Consider the following 17,232-nt stretch of genomic DNA (forward strand, 5'->3'; position numbering starts at 1 on the left):
ACAGGTTACATTACTTTACATAATATCCACCAAAAAAGCCCCTCACTGTAGGTTACCCAGTCCAGATCTCAAGCTTTTTGTCCTCTCTCTCTCTCTTTCAGAATACAAGGTCAGGTGTGCACGTTCCCAAATTCATTCAGGAGGAATTCACTCAGATCTGATAATGATCATGCGCATTTCACTTCTAGTAGCAGCTCTCTTTCTGTCTGAGTCTGGCGCGCGTGTGACAGAAACAGCTTGAGAGAGAGAGGTGGGTTTTGGGGGGGGGGGGGGGGGGTTCAACGTTTAAAAACAGATGCAGAAGATGTACCTCCTTGTACTGGGTGTCCTGGGGGTGTACTGGGAATAATTGAAGGCTATTAACAGCAGAGATCATCACGTGCACGGATCACTACCTGCTCACTCGGAGGGGGGCTGGGCATGATGAGAGGCGTTTCCAGCTTCAGCAGCGCGTCGCTCTCAGACATTTCTTGCGCTGCCAGCTGTTGGGTTGAAGCACCGGCCGAGCGCAGTCAAGTCGATGACTGTACCAAGCGGCGTTGGATGCAGCGAACAATGACAGAGTCGCCTCATGTACTAAAAAAGTAGCACCAGAGATGGACATATGATGTCGGGTATGGAGTGAGCTGAAATGATAGAAGCGCAGAGTAACTGAAACCACACGCCTACAGCGACGAGGGACTGGTGCGCCTTGGCACCGGAGGGAAGCAACAAACTTCTCAGCATCAATTTAGAGAAAAACAAAAGAAAAAAAGAAACAGAACCTTGTGAGACTGAGTATGTTTCCGGTGACTATTTTCTCTCACGTAAATGTATAATTACATTATAGTTTTAGGTGTGGAAAGCGTCCCTATTGTGCTCATTTTGCTCCCCCCCACCTCCCCCTAACCGCGCCAATGCTTGAATGGCTTGTAGCTCTGTGCATTGTGATCCTGGTGGTCGTACTCTGGCCAGGCTCCAAATATTTTGGCACCGAGAGCCCACCGGATGCTTTGCTTCAAGGACTGGGAATTTCACAGCATGCAGCGAAGGACAAGACCATTGGGTGCGTTTCAGACCGCGAGGGGAGCGACGGATCCCAGACGGCCTGTGCCGATGAGAAAACACGCACCGTGGCACTGATCTGCAAACCATCCGCGCTGGCCAACTACCTCCTGAAACACTGCAGGACTTTCAGTAATTACTCGCCGTGTGGCAGCTGGACGTGGCGGGCCAGCGCCTTTCTCCAGAGTGTGTACGAGGCGTGCTGGCCGTATGACAGTCCGGTCCAGTTCGTGCGGGACAACCTGCAGCTGAGCGATGACGGGCTGGTGGCCTTGGACTGGGCAGTGCCATCCTACCAGAAACGACGCAGGACTTCCAGTCACTCCACCAGTCCGGTTCTTCTCATCATCCCAAACTCTTTTGGGAAAATCACTAGAAATGTGTTAAAGGTGCGTCCCTGGCTTCACTCATAGACTTCACTGCATGAAATTACTCTACTGTAGAGATGAAAGTAACCATAGACTAAGTCATTTTCAAGCATAAACTGCACGGGAAACTAGCAAGTTTAAAATAAAATGTAATCGCAAATTCATATTTTCATATAGCTGACTGCTGATCAGAAAGGGTACCCCACCCTTAATAATACCAAAAAGATAAACTTCAAATATTCAACATAACCAATAGCCTAACTTATAAAAGGTTGGAAGTGGGAGTTCCCAGTGTGTGCTAACACTTTAATGCTTCTAAATCATTACAAAAAGGCATTTGTATCAAAGGTGAGGGATGCCTTCACTAGATGCATCTTAAGTTGTGTCATTCTGCTGCCTCTTACAACATAGAATCAACAGGATGAAAATTACAGCAGCTGCAAGTGAATTTCTTATTTTTCTTTGCTATACAGCAGCTATTTTTACACTTTAAAAAGGTAGAAGTGAGCATTTTCATAGCTGCAACACAAAGTGACAATAACAGAGCAAATCGATATCAACTTCAGAGGGTAGAAACCAGAAACATGCATGATGCAAGTGTTTTAAAAGGAAATCTAGTTAAAGAGATATTCAATATTTTAAAAGGAGAAGATGCCAGTGTCAATCAACAATGGCCATTTAAGCTAAGGCAATCACTGGAGTTTAAGCTCAGTCGGAAGTAAAAAAAAAAAAAAAAAAAAAAGCAGAATGGTTAAAAAAAAGAAAAAAAAGAGCAGATGCAGAGGCAGCTTCACTCTTTCAACTGCTCTTTCAATACACTGACTGAGGTAATTGAGTGAGGGATTACAAAGCATCGCTTGACTTCATGGCCCTGGGGAAGTGCAGCTCTGCTCCACATGAATGCCTGCTGGCTCTCGCATCACTCTGGGCACCTGGCATCGTGCTTACAGCTCATTTCATTTCAAACTGTTAGCTCTGCGTGAAAATTTGTCACATGGCTAACTGTCAGCCGCATGTCAGAAATAGCAACTCTGCAACAACTGGATACTCTCACAAAAACCAAAAGGTGTTTGATATTGATCTAGAAGGGGATCACTCCTTCTGTTGATAGTGGGTGACAGGAAGAGGAGGAAAAGTGGGTGAGACAAAAATAGGAGCATTACAACATTATGAATATGTGGTTACCTCAAGCTTTACCAGGGGTAAATGATGGAGAGATGAAAAGCAACCGTCACATTCAGACAGATCTGTGCCTTGGGCTTTCTTTTTTTGGGCCATCATCAGAGTAGAGAGTATTTGTGAAGCTGTCAGCCAGTCACGCTTGGGAGGGCTGGAAGCCGAGGCACCACAAGGGATATACACCAATTAAGATTGCTGCTGTCACTGGTGAGAGTCACTGTGCATAAACCAGTCTGTGTGCATGCGAGAAAGACAGAGATGAAAAGAGCTCATGTTTGCATACACACAAACACACACACACGCAAGCACACACATGGGTCTATATCTGTGACACAGAGAAGAAACAGAGAAGGAAATAGAGGTTCTTTTTTGGAGTGTGTGGGCTTGTGCTCCCTGTCCCTCATCTCTTTGCACATTTCAGGAACTCCTGAATTTATAAATGAGCCATCTCCTCTTAAATCACTCATATTTTTTACACTGGGTTAGTGTGGGTTTTACACTATGTTTCATTTAGTCTGGCATGATTCATATCAATTTCTGTAGTAGTATATGTCGTATACAGGCTTTTCAGAATATACTTAAATTCATTTATTACTACATTAAGTCTTTCAGTCAGTTATTTAGTAGGTTAGTTTTTTCTGTTCCATCTCTCTTCCTCACCATTATAGATAGATATATATTTCTTTAAGCAGTAGCTCGACATTTAGGGAAATATGCTCATTTTCTTTCTTGCTGAGATATCACTCCCATATCTGTGTGCCCTGTGATCTCCATTCAGAACAGTCAGCTGAAAGTCCATAAATCTTCATGTAAGCAGACGTCCAGCTGTTTCAGTTGTCCTGCCTCATATGATTAACATCCGTCACATTTTCCTGACAGGGCAGACAGATTTGTGAGCAGTTTTACTGTAATTTTGTGACCTAGCAAATTCACAGTCTTTTATTGAGTATGCGTTTGGCACTGCATGTCTAAGTATTTTTCATTCTTTATGGATATGGATTATGATTTAATCTGGTCATTATGTGTAATTTATAACACTTAAATAATTGTTTTTCAGACCATTACTTGCACTTTCTGCTTGCTGAGAGAGCAGCTTCCAAATTTCTTGTGGGATGGGGTAATAGCTCAGGACTCACGCAGTAAAAGTGGGAAAGTTTTACCATTACCAGTCCTGAATAGATCAGTGAGGGAGGTAATAGTAACAGAAAACATCATTCCTGGTTTGGAAAATGTCTTTGTCATGGAAATATTACCAGCAGTAAAAGACACATGAGCAATTTCAGACAAGTCATGAATGTACTGATGTCCATGTCTCAAGCTATCACATCAAACACTTGTTACCATGTCAGTTTTCACTGGGCCACAAGGAAATGGGGCATTAGTTTTGTGTTTCCTGTCCCTCCCATCACTTTGTGAATTTAACAGCGGGGTCTCGATGCGCTGTGGTTTAGCTCTTCACACAGAGAGCGGTCTGTTGTTTAGACAGTAATTCTGATTTAAAAATGGAACAATGACTATGAGTGTTGGGAGCTGCTTTTCAGCGTTAGTTTGAAGGTGTTTACATCCATATTGGCTCAACATTGTGGGAAATGTATCCTATAAGTGTCCTCCTGCACCACTCAAAAATTGGTCAGGGTTTGTGAAGTGGACACAGAGGATACAGAAGAAATTTTCCCCACACGTTCAGCAAAATACAAATCCCCCCCCACACACTTTTTCCAACATTAGTGCTTTGCCTTACCTGGAAAATGCAATCTGCACATCAGGATTTGGCAGCACTTATGTCTGTCACTCATGGGCGATGTTGTTATTTCTTTGCTAACATGACAAGCTATTAAAATGTTACCAACCAGATGTTCATGTATCTTAGAAAATGTACAAAAACACTAATGCAAGAAATCCCCTATGACAAAATCCATTTTTGTGGAGGCTGCTGGAATAGGAGCTACCTTGAAAAATTGTTGGTTCTTGATATTTTTACTGTGGCAGTATCTTCAATTATTCATAGCTACTCCCCATTTTGAATGTACTGTATGTCTGTGATGCTTAACACTTGAAATTCAGCCAGAGGAATAAACCATCTTGCAAACTGCAAAATATTATTTCTTAAGTCCATCATTTCAGTTAGCCTTTGTAAGACTTCACAGCAATCTATATCTCAGGTATCATAGTGTTTTAACTCACCACTACTCTCCAGCAGTGTCGCCATGTTGGATGGAAGGAGAAAGTTTCTGTCTTGTCTTCTGTTTGTCTCCTGTAGTGCAAGAGATTAAAGACAAGTTAGTTAGTCGGAAAACTGCTAACAGTAGCATACAATAGTATCATGTTGTAAGTTGTAGACCATCAAATCTTTAATTTTAATTTAACTCGATTTGTGGCAACATGTCCAGACGAAGCTGCTGAAGTTTGACATTAGTGGTGGTGCCACAGAAATAGATCACATCATCCACTATGATTTAGAGGGAATATTGTTGTATTTGTCAGTGGCTCAGTAAAGAAACTGCTGTCTCTTCTGTTTGTGTGTGTGTGTGTGTGTGTGTGTGTGTGTGTGTGTGTGTGTGTGTGTGTGTGTGTGTGTTGGCGGAACAATGTGCATGGAGAGAGCTGGCATGATGTCCAGTGTCTGGAGTCCCTGCTGAAGGAATTTGTCACTGCACCGACAGTTTATCAGCTCTGACAGAAAACTGCTGGAGAAGCTGCTGTTCTTCAGTTTTTTACTGTTTCTCTAACAAAACCAAATGCACAGTCACCATAACGTAGGGTCAGAAACTTAGCGTGTGTGTGTGATGTAGAACAAAAGGTCAAGAATGTATTTAAATCAAGTAAATAAAATCTCATTATGGAAATGGTCAGGACCAATTCCCTGTAAGCCGTATGTGTCTGTGCAAAGTACAAGTAGTATGGTAACATCAGTTTACATCAGATTAATAATTCATCAGATTGTTGAAAAAATATTCCTCCTTGGTGATGAGTCATTGCTTTGCTACTGAACAAAAAGTTTTGTTGACAAATGATAGAACAGATACAGTCTTTCCAATATCTTTGGATTTAGAGAGTTCTTCCCAACCAGGAAACACTGTTAGCACTAACTTTCATTTTATGTGCCATCCTCAAGATATGCTTAGTATATAATGCAGTGCAGTGGTTACTTAATGTGTCTGTGTTATTGTGTGTGATTCACACAGTGCATCACCACATTCAGTGGCAATAGTTTACACCATGCGGCTGCGTTAATACCTGAGCAGGTCGGCATAACCACAGCAAAATCACTTCACACTCAGTTCACCAAATTTAATCTCAGCCTCAACATTCATCACTCAGCTCATGCTCTCTCGTGCGCAGTTTAAATTGGAAAATATTTAATTATCCATCTCAGTATCTTTGGGAATTAAACTGAACTGAAGTGATACTCATTTGAAATAGCTATTTCCTTCCTCTCACATTTTCCTCTTGACTCACAATGATTTAAAACCTGATCATCGGAACAAAAAGGCTGATGAATGAGTAAATGAATGATGTTACAGTGCATTAGCTCTGCTCTGAGCTTTCCTGACATTGGCCTAGTCACGTATCTGGCTGAGTTAATCCTCTTGTCACTGGATAAAGAAAACCAGAAAGTGGTACTACTGCAGTCTTTCTCAGCTGTTAAATATTTAATGCAGCAATTCTGCAGCTCTTCCTGCATTCCCCTGGGACTTCTGTAGATTTAAAGAAAAATGTAACACATTTTAAATTTATTTGCACAGTCCACTCTAGCCCCCACCGCTGTTGCTGACAACAAACTTTTGCATGAGAAAAAGACAAATTCACTCTACTTCTCTACTTTGTGTTGAGATGAAGCAGAGTGACACTGCAAATTTAGAGGGAAGATTATTTTCTCCTGGTGTTTCTAGACACTGTAATGTCTAATTACAGTGGATAATTTATTCTAAAGGTAACATTCAGAGCCTAGACTGGAATGATCTCTCATTTTCATCCCTACTCTGCATGGAGAGCATTTCAATGTGCGATTGCCATTTCTGCGCTACTCTGAATCTCCAAGTCTTTCAGATGTATTTTTCCCAGTTTACATAGTTTTGAGATTAGGCTTGTTAAGCTTTTTGTGTTTTTGTTTGTCTGTCTGCTCAGATATTTGGACATGAATTAAAGGAAAAGGGCTACTTGCGCCTAGGTGGATCATCTGGTAGAGCACATACCACACGGGCTTAGTCCCTACTGCAGCGGCCATGGGTTCGAGTTCAACCCATGGCCATTTGCTGCATGTCATGCCCTCTCTCTTCCTGTCTCTCTCTCTCTCTCTCTCTCTCACTTCACTGTCTGAATAAAGGCAAAAATGCCCAAAAAATAACTTTAAAAAAGGGCTACTAAACAGTTTACTGTAAACATGCAGAGAAAAAAACAGAACAGAAATACAGCAGCAGAACCATTACATTTGGAGAGAAGAGTATTTTACAAATTTGAAAAATGCATAGTCAATGATGTCTATGTTATTAAATTTGTTATTTATATATTTTTTTATAATGCTTCATGGAGCCACAAATTAAATTATCCTGTTTCCTTTGAGGATATATCATTCTCCTACATTCTCCACAGAATTTAAACTGTAGTAAAAATGTTTTTAGGTGTTTGATAAAACAAAAATGTCTTACCAAGTCTATAAAAGTTGTTCATAAATTTTGAATTACAATGATGCAGTTGTACAGAATTTTCTTACTGCCCTCCCCTCCCTCAATATTCATTGCTGAAGTTCCCTTGAGCAAGTTACCTAACGCCCCCAATTGCTCTGCAGGCGCTGCACCACATGCCCCTGGCTCCTCTGTGTGTGTGTGTGTGTGTGTGTGTGTGTGTGTGTGTGTGTGTGTGTGTGTGTGTGTGTGTGTGTGTGTTTGTTCACAACTCCAATTTGGGTTAAATGTGGAGGTGTTTACATACTTGGACAAATAAAGAATTAACTTGACTAACTTCGATCAGCACCAATGCCTCTACTGCAGATATATCTCATGTTGTCACATTCGTATCAAAATAAACATAATAACAGCTCACTGGAAGAAACAATGAGTCGTGGTATTTCTCTCCACTGTGCAGCTGACTGAAAGGGAAGCCTTCCTGCCAGAGACATGAGATCACAGGTTTCCACACTCTAGTCCTTTCTGCTCTCCTCTGCCAATTCTGCTCCAGTTCATCTTAAGGAAAGCTGCATAGTGCAGGTTGAGGCTTTTCTGGGCTGAGCAGCTGGCTGTGGGCTGCATGGACATGATCTCGGCTAATGACTTTGTGCATAATGTTGGCCATCACCAATGCCTACAAAGTGTTAGAGAACTGCCTCAAAAATGCCTCCACATCAGTGGCACCATCCCTGCTCATGACAACCTGTAACTAGAGATAAACTTTCTCATATATTAGTTGTTTCCTTGATTGTAGCCTCATCTGTTTTTGCATATCCAAATATGGACTGTTGGATCAGCTGTTGTTTACCTTGGTTGCTTTCACCACTGTCTGGTACTGGTAACTGATAAGATCCAATCAGGAGGCGAGGCACGTGTGCAGGTAAAATGGGGCTAGCAGCGTTTTCCAGAAGCATCCGTTTAAGTGGCTCGAAAACTCCGGAGAGGTATGGACGTCAGGAGTAAACGTAGCAAAAGTGATGCGGACAGCCTGCTAGCCTGCGCTCGTGGCATTCATATTGCAGGTGTCCCTGTGAGTGAACGCGGACTAATGTTAATTGGACGGAACGGAGGCACGTGAGTGAACAAGAGGTAGTATTTTTTTAAAGGGACAGTTCATGAACACACGCATTGGGGGAAGTATTAACAGAATTAACATGAGTAGGATTAAGTCGGCGAGAGGTTCTAAATATCGGTTTTGATCATTTTTCGGTTAATTTCCCACCCCTACTAAGTAACTCAGTATTATGTAATTGTCTCACAGCAGTTGGTTCTTTACCTGTTTGGTTAAGAAAGAACAGCATGCAGTTCAGTGGTGTGAAAAGATGTTTACTGTTGTCTTTTTCAGTGAAGTGATGACAGTTTAGCCTACTCTGTAGTATTACACTTTAAACATGGTTAAACTGCACAGCAAAAGGGGAGCAGAACTTAAAACTGTAGTTTTACTGTGTCCCCATCTCCCCCCCACAAAGAGTTATTTTGCTTTCCATACAATAAAAAGTAGTAGGCTACCATGCATGTTCAGGTGATACAACTGCAAAGGCATTTAGGGGAACAAAATGGAAACTGACTCCTAACTAAAAGGAGGCATTGTTTAACTCTGCGGTATTACAACCAAGAGACCAAGCCACACGAATTGGACCATGTGGCCTATTCAGAGGGGCAAACAAAGAGGACGTCTTTACTGTATGTAGGAAGAACATATCGACCATCAACCATTACATGTCCTTCTTTTGTTGTTATATAAATGGATTAACACCTTTCCCACCTTGTCTTATTTGTGAAAATTATGTAGGCCTAGTCAATTTGAAAGATTTAACACACTACATATAGAATTACCAAGCAAATCTTCCATAATGCTCCCAATCCACAACACTTAGCCTACACATTTCTGAAGACACATGGACATTCTTTTATTTGTTTATTTTCCTACCCATTCTCTCTACAGTTGTGTGAAACAGCGCTGTCCCATGGCTACCTGCCAGCAGTCTTCAACCGCCGCAGCCACAACAGCACCCCGCTCACCACCCTCAAACTGCAGCAGTTTGGTGACCCTGCGGATCTGCGCGAGGCTGTGCGCTACATCCGCTACAGACAGCCTGCAGGAAGACTGTACGCAGTGAGCGAGAGCAGCGGGTCGGGCCTTCTCCTGTCTTACCTGGGGGAGTGTGGATCATCCAGCTATGTGACGGCGGCCGTCTGCCTGTCACCGCTGTTCCGCTGCCAGAGCTGGTTTGAGAACGGGCTGTGCTGGCCCCTGCAGTGGGCGTTGGTGCTGTACCAGAAGATATGTCTCAGCAGGTATGGAGAGGGTGGGAAACATGCTGACATGAATCAGTTAATTTATGAGAAATGGGAAGGAAGCATGCCGGGAACAAGATTTCACTGGTGATGAAAACAGAAAGACTGAGTTGGCTTTTAAAGAGTATTTCTAGATTACTACTGTTTGGCTATTATTTCCATAGTTTTGGCACCCATTTGTAGGCTATTAGTTGTGATAACACTGGACTCACTCAAAATCTTTGATGAGATCTAGAAGCACAGCATCAAAGTGACAAGGCAGAAACAACATACTGTCAGAGGTTCAGACAGGTATAAGTCAACTGTTAAACTAGCTGAATTAGAGGAAAACTCAAAGTGAAAGCGAAATATCATTCCTCCTTACACAAGAAAACCGTATGTCAAACTAAAAGCAGTAAGTTATTTAGCAAAGTATATGAGTTTTGGAACACAGAAATAGCGAAATAGTTCATTCTCTTTCAGTTTACTCTGGGGAGAATAAGTGTTTGGAAATTGAAAAAGTAAACATGCTTCATAACGCCACTGCATGAAGTATGCAATATGAAAAATTTGAATTCTCAGTCAGCCAAAATGGAGGCATGGTTAAAAGGAGATTGCAATAAAAACAAGTTACAAGATACAAGTACTCAGTAAGCATTTATTGGACAGGCACAGACAATTAAGGAAAAAGTCAAGTTACTGTAGCAACACATGGCCTGCTCAGTGTCAAGTCATTGATTCTGAGAGACATTGTGACCCAGGTAGAGTTTCTCAAATCAATGTCAATAGGGAGTATGAGACCCATGCAGCTCTTCAGAATTGATTTACTGATTTCCTCTTGTTGTGTGTGTGTGTTCTATTTTGTGTAAATGTGTGTGTACTGGGATGACATTCATAGGTACAGGACGGCGCTGGGTGAGACCATACAGACGGACACCCTGTTTTCTAGCTGTTCTCTACGTGGCCTGGAGGAGGCGCTGTTCTGTCAGACTGTACATATGGGCTCTGCACCAGCATCAGCAACAGGGACCAGCAGTAGCAGCAATACTTCAGGTGCCTGGGAAGCTTACTGGGAACGCAACGAACCGTTGAGAGATGTGGACGAAGTGGCTATTCCTGTCCTGAGCGTGTGCGCTCAGGATGACCCAATCCGCGGTGACACCCAATCTACCGTGCCCTTGGAACTCTTCGAGACCAACCCACATTTTTTCCTCCTCCTAACTGACCGTGGAGGCCACTGTGGTTTCTCCACCCAGTCAGAGGGGAGTGCTGCTGGTGCATTAGGCGCAGTCGGTCCTGTGGTTGCACCAAACAGTTGGATGGAGAGCCATGGGACCAACTGGAGCCACAGAGCTCTGCTGGAATTCTTCAGGGCGACCACAGACTTCTTCGCTGCTGAGGAGAGAGCAAAGCAGCTCGCTGCGAGGAGGAGGGGGCTGGGGGGAGGTGCAGGAGGGAGAGTTTTCCGCGACCGCAGCGTCAGTACATGTAAAAGAGCGCCAGCGTGTTCCCATAATATCCACGCCATTTACAGTTGGCAGAGGTCCTACACACGATGAGGGAGCTCAATGGAAGTTAATGGACTGCACTGATGCTTTCTGATATTATTTGGATTTGAGATGTGAGACTCTCAGGTTGATCTCTGCCTGTGTGACACTCAGCCACAAAGTCTTATGATAACCAAAACTAGAAGAGTGAAGAGGTTGTAAAAAGTGTGTGTTGTTCTCACACGCTTGATGTGAGCCATAAAACACTAGGACTGAAAAAAGATCATGACAGTCCATAAGCTTGAATGCAGTTGTTTCATCGAGCTGCTGAACACTAAACTCTCCAGATGTGTGGCTATATATTTTTCTATGGACTGATTCAAGTCTCTTCACTGCCAGCTGTAAAAACTGAAATGTTCTGTTTTATTAATTCTGAGTTTTATTAACACACATTCATTTATTGATGCATCAATTCATCCGTCTCACATTTTACACAGTTTGCTACATTTACAACCACAACTGCATCGTCATTTGGGAAATTTGAAACCTCAACACTTAGTGTAGCATCTTTCTGTTACTCTTTTTATTACTGAAAGGATATTTACCGGGAAGTAAAAGTGTTAAAAGTCTTGTGCCTAGAGTAGGAAAATAAAATCCAGTGAAAATTCCAAATGAATTTGAGCTAAATGTCAACTGAGTTTAATGAACTCATGCAGTGTTATTGTGCACATTAAAGAGAGTTTACTGTGTATATTATCATTAAAGTTTCTCTTCTTTATTGAGAAATGGCCTGCGGTTCCCAGAATAAAGGAACTTAAGTGTGATTGCCACCCAGTCAGATTTTAGAGGAAAGTCTGTGTCATGAGCTTATGATATTTTAATGAGCTGGGTGGCTGGAAGCATTTTGTGAGTTTTCCTGTCTCATCATTTAAACTCTGTGCTCCAAGGTTTCCCTGGCCCGGCCGCTCGGGGTCTAAAGGTGGTGAAGCGGTGACAGTGGTTGATTTTGCACTGAGATGAAGATACTTAGCGGCATAGTGTTGTTCGAAACATTTCTGAAAATTTTGCTTTAAATGTTGTTATTTCGGTTCATTCTTGCGCATTAAGATAATAAAATTATACAAACGATGATACAAAATAGTGTTGGTGCTCAGAAAAGAAAAGGGCAGTTCAACAGGTTCATAAAAAGAGAAAAAACTAAAACGCAGTAAATTTATAAACATGCTACACACGTTAAATGGGTTACAATATGTGACAGAATAAATAATGAAATGTATAATAAATAAGCTAAGATGACAAATATGGGATATACACATGTTCTGAAAAATTACACTGAAAGGTCATCTTTCACTTCAGGTAAGTAAAATCCTCATTAACACACATTGTGTTTCTCATTATCTCTGATACTCGTGTTCATTTTTCATGCACTCACTGAAGTTGTGATCTGTGGTCTTGTCGTGCCCCTACTGAGTCAATGTTCAGAGACATTCCCTATTATAGTACAATCCCTACAGCCATTCCATGCTGTGTATGTGTGTCTGTGTTTGTGTGTGCAACAGTCACTGTAGTGTTTGTCCGCCCACTGAGCCTTATCCACTCAGACAGCTGGAACATAGCAGTGTACACAAAGACACACACAGAATGTGTGCCAACAGACACATTGTCAACGCACATCCCCACAATTACACACACACAAACACAAATGCACACATAAAACACACACGAGCTGTCACATATACATGCTGGATATTCTTATACATGCTCATTATTCACAGAAAGATTCACAGTCTCAAAGAAAACAAAAACTGCCAGTCACACACACATTGTGACATCACATCTATACGACACCATTATGATGGTAGACAGCGCTTCCATAGAAATAACCTGAAGTGATACCAAATAAAGTCTGGCTCTTTATGAACTCAACTGAAATATAAAGTATGTGGATGAGTGGATATGTGGAGGAGTGGGGGATAGAATCTGACCTGGTTTATTGCTGCTGATGTAAAACTACACGAGACCGACTGACATACCAAACAAGGTTTAAAATGTAGCACAGATACCATTTATGGCCAAATATACTGTAAGTAGATTAAGTAAGTAAGTAGATGTGTATCAGTGCAGGGCAGAAAAAGAGTTTCAGTCTTTGTAATAACACTCTCTTAATACTTGGCACACAAACATGTCTTTCATTGTAAACCACATTAGTTTGTACACAAATTCTACAGTATATCTTTATGATTTAAAGAAATTAAACAATCACTTTGTCATTTATACATTTCTAACATCAGTTTTTTGGGGTTTTTTTTTTTTTATGAATTCACGTTTTGGTACTCCTATCTGGGACATTAGTTTATGGCTTGATGTTGAAATTATCAGACCAAACAGTAAACCTGTGATTAGAAAGGCAAGTCCTTGTTTCTGGAAATAAATCTGGGGAGCAAATGCTGAAAAAGAACATGCAGAAAAAGGGCTTGATACAACCTGTCCTGTCCTGTTTTGTTGTTGACATTAAGGCCCATAATTAATGACCAAAAGTAGACAGTGTTGCCTCGCAATAAACGCTGGCTTTCATTGGTCTCTAGCAAATTAAGCCATTAAGATTGAATTGCCCTTTCCCACTTTGCTTTTTCAATTCGGAGCCAATAGTCTGCCTCAGTGATCGGAGACTGATTTAATTAAAATGATTGATATTTAATTAACAAAGAACCTGACATTCCCATTGCTTTGATTGTACTAAATCATAGGTTCTCTAAATTGAGCCTCATGCTTTGTTAGGCATTTGTTGAAGCGGGAGCTGATGTGTGTATCATCCCATACATGCACGGTGATTACTGAATTAGACTCTCAGTGTGAAAATGGCCAATGGGAGACTGGTTAATCTAAACATTTATTTAATAAACATACAACAGAAAATTCATAATTCAAGTGAGAACCAGATTTAGAGTTGACAACATGAAGTGAACATGCATTGTTTTTTTCCATTGTTGTTTCTGACTGTTCCTCTGGGAACATCTGCACCTGTTAAAGCGAGACTATGTCATTTTTGAAAGACAAAAATAACATAATCTTACAAATGAAACGCTGATTTCATTGGCAATTAAATGCAGCCTCTCTCAATTTGATGGCCAACATTCAGGGGTTTTGCTGTTACTGACCTATTGGTCTGGTATGACCAGTATCTTAGGTTGGCTAATTTTATCTTACATTAGCAAACTTAAGATAAATATTGCTGTGTAACCGCGATTGCTTTGTCAGTTTGTTGACTCTATCCTCTGTCCTCTATTTGTGCTACTTCTTTTAGCATTTACCATTATCACATAACTGCCACTTGTTGCCACTGTTCAGAAAAAAGTTACATAGTTCATCATTTTGGAAAATGTACCTATCAATGGTGAGGTGTAAGTAGGTTGTGCTCGACCGTATCTTTTAGCCTGGAGCAGTATCTTCCTGGAGTCTCCGCTGGTTTCCAACCTCTAACCCCAAACAGATCAAATGAATGGTATACAGTTGTAATCAGTGAGCTATAGAAGTGCTGGTGGACAAAGAGCCTGGCAAGCCGTTTCCTCTGTTTCCAGTTTTTACCCTAATCTAAGCTAACTGGCTCACTATTTAGCACACATTTAGGATGGTATCAATCCTCTCTGCTAACTCTGAACAAGAAAGCGAATATGTGTATTTCCCAAAATGTCAGAATATTCCCTTGATACGTTTTCTCTTATCTCTGAAGGCCAGTGTCTCCACTGAATGTGTTTACACAGTCTATGATGTCAAGTGACTCACTGAGGCGTAGCGAGTCTGTTCTGTTTTCAGCACTGACCCACGCGGGAAATCTGTTTGGGATCAAAAAGTTTCTGTGCAAACAGGAACCATCTCCCCAAATAGTTTCCGGAATCTATTGTTAACATGTTGTTAGCATGTTTCCTTCCCTACTGAAGATGTATTGTATCTTTTAGCTGGTGAGGTCAAAGATTTTACTTATCTGTTACACAGAAAATAGCAGGAATGCCTGGGATTTTGTACAGTTGCTTTAGAGATATTTAAGCTACAAAGTATTACGTTATCAGCGTCTCAGCGCCAAAACAACTAAATGTGATCAGAGCAATCCTAGCAACCAGCAGGCCAACAAAAATAGGAAACAGATGTTTAGCTTTGGGTCACTGACACTCTAATTGTGCTTGGTTTGGATGATAATCAGCAAGTGAAGAATAGGAGTTTTTTGGTGTTTCTTTGTTGGCCCTGCTGCTCTGTAAGTATCCAAAAAGAGTTATACAGTACAGGGGCAGTGTTTATAGTTGAGGACTTCTTGTTTACATGTGGGTACAACTTAAATAAAACACCAGAGATAAAGTAACACAACACAAGTCCTTCTGCCGCTCAGAAACTTAGGCTGAATTATTTTTAAGTGTTTTATAAATCCCACTTTTCTGTTCACTGTAAAAAGTTTGATCCATTGTGGTGTTTAGATTTTGCTTGCTGTCAATTCAATGTGACATGTTGGTTCTTGGCGTCAGAGCTCATCACAAAACACATAAAAAACAAGAATAAACTGACAATGAATAATGCTTCATTTTGGTAATAAATTTGAAACCACTCACCTTTCTTTTGAGATTCAAGGGATATTAACTCTTTGACTAATACATAATAAGTCTTTTGCACTATCAATATTTGATTAAATGTAAGGCTGTAAAATATTTATAATACACCTGCAGTATTTCTAATGTAATGTATTTACCACAACATGGTTCATTGGGATTATCGAGTGAGAACCTCCCATGATTAGGTTACACAGCCTGAGAATGCTGACCCTGCAGGGCTGAAATGGTCCAGTCAGCTGTATCAGAAAAAGGTCAGCTTTATTACCTCTTAATATATGAGTAAAAGTGTACGTCATCTCCAGTTAAAACAATATAAAAATTTCTTCCTGTTGCAATACATATTTGGGTTTTGGACAGGCATTAATTTTGGATGTCCTTGGGATCTATTACCTCCTACAAAATTTCCATTTTCTTCTCTTAAAAGAAGTATTTAATGAAGTGTAGCAATGAAAAAAATAAAAACCCACTGCCAGTACAACTGGAGATACCCAGCAGCAAACAACTGTGATCATGGGCACCATCTTGTGGGTGTTTGGAGGAAAGGTGTGGATCTGTCATGTGAGTGAGTCTTCAGTTCACATTAAAATTGCGGTAACGTTTTACTTCAAGTCCCTCTATTGAGCATTTATAAGCAGTGTTCATACGTCTACTAAATATAATGTAGTTGCAAGCAGCTACAAGGACATTTCAAGTATTAATTGATATAAAGTATTACTCTGACTTCTCCATTCCTTCTCCTATCATTCATTATCTGTTTACACAGCAGCCTCCACTCACAGGTGCCCACAGGAGGAGCTGTAGATGTTAACAAATTCATTAATAATCACTTCTATCTGCTTTATAACTACATTAAAGTGTGTTATATCCCATTTATTAAATGTTTATACTTTTAAATCTTAAATAGGATGACTAAAAGCGTCAAAATGTGGTAATAATTTAATATATGTTTTAATTATTTTAGTTGCGAGTATGCACAGTATTGGTAGGAAGTTTAAGATTATGGCTCCAAGTGAAACTATTACATTTACTGGGATTACAGTATCTTGTTTAAAGGGCATTAATAATTACTTTATTTAGCCAACTTTATGACAGCAAATGTTCATTCAAAAACATTAACTTAGAAAAAAGTTTGAGTTAAAAAAAGCATTTTGCATCCGACATTATAAAGTGGCTTAGGGAGCAAAAGGTAACGCAAACTACAGGAAGTAAACAGAGTCTAATAGTAATGATAGGACATATAACACAGTTCTGATTCGCATCATTATTCCATGTAGCTTTACATCCGTAAGCCTTTAAATAGGTCTGTCTGCTTCCCTGTGACCTGGTTTTACAATGATGCCTTTATCAAGATCACTCGACCTACTTGCCCATCCAAATTATCCAACCATGTCATCTGACGTCGCCATGGAGACCTCCTTCTCCACCTCCACCTCCTCCTCCTCCTCCTCCTCCTCCTCTCCTGCAGCATCCAGCAGATGGCAGCATCAACAAGGTTTCTGCCTGGAATGTTCCATGCTCCGACTTCTCCAGGGGTTGACTCTGCTCTGACAGACACAATGACGCAGCTATCTCTGCTTTTGGCTTGGAAACTGTCTGTATATTTAGCACCTCG

The 17,232-nt window shown here is 40.9% G+C and overlaps 1 protein-coding gene across 1 annotated transcript; it reads left to right on the top strand.

Annotated features, from left to right (window-relative positions):
• The first annotated feature begins 295 nt into the window (after positions 1-295).
• abhd15a (abhydrolase domain containing 15a) lies at positions 296-11,778 on the top strand. The gene is made up of 3 exons (XM_056374803.1): positions 296-1,433; positions 9,204-9,556; positions 10,434-11,778. Exons 1-3 carry the CDS (start codon positions 897-899, stop codon positions 11,092-11,094), a joined length of 1,551 nt encoding a protein of 516 aa, XP_056230778.1. The 5' UTR covers positions 296-896; the 3' UTR covers positions 11,095-11,778.
• Positions 11,779-17,232: the final 5,454 nt, after the last annotated feature.

The sequence above is a fragment of the Seriola aureovittata genome, chromosome 4, assembly GCF_021018895.1.
Source record: "Seriola aureovittata isolate HTS-2021-v1 ecotype China chromosome 4, ASM2101889v1, whole genome shotgun sequence".
Classification (NCBI taxonomy): domain Eukaryota; kingdom Metazoa; phylum Chordata; class Actinopteri; order Carangiformes; family Carangidae; genus Seriola; species Seriola aureovittata.

What these genes read in the sequence shown, in the direction of transcription:
- abhd15a (XM_056374803.1), top strand. Translation starts at nt 897, where the DNA reads ATGCTTGAATGGCTTGTAGCTCTGTGCATTGTGATCCTGGTGGTCGTA. An exon ending in TCACTAGAAATGTGTTAAAG is followed by an intron (nt 1,434 to 9,203) that starts GTGCGTCCCTGG and finishes TTCTCTCTACAG; the next exon opens with TTGTGTGAAACAGCGCTGTC. An exon ending in CAGAAGATATGTCTCAGCAG is followed by an intron (nt 9,557 to 10,433) that starts GTATGGAGAGGG and finishes TGACATTCATAG; the next exon opens with GTACAGGACGGCGCTGGGTG.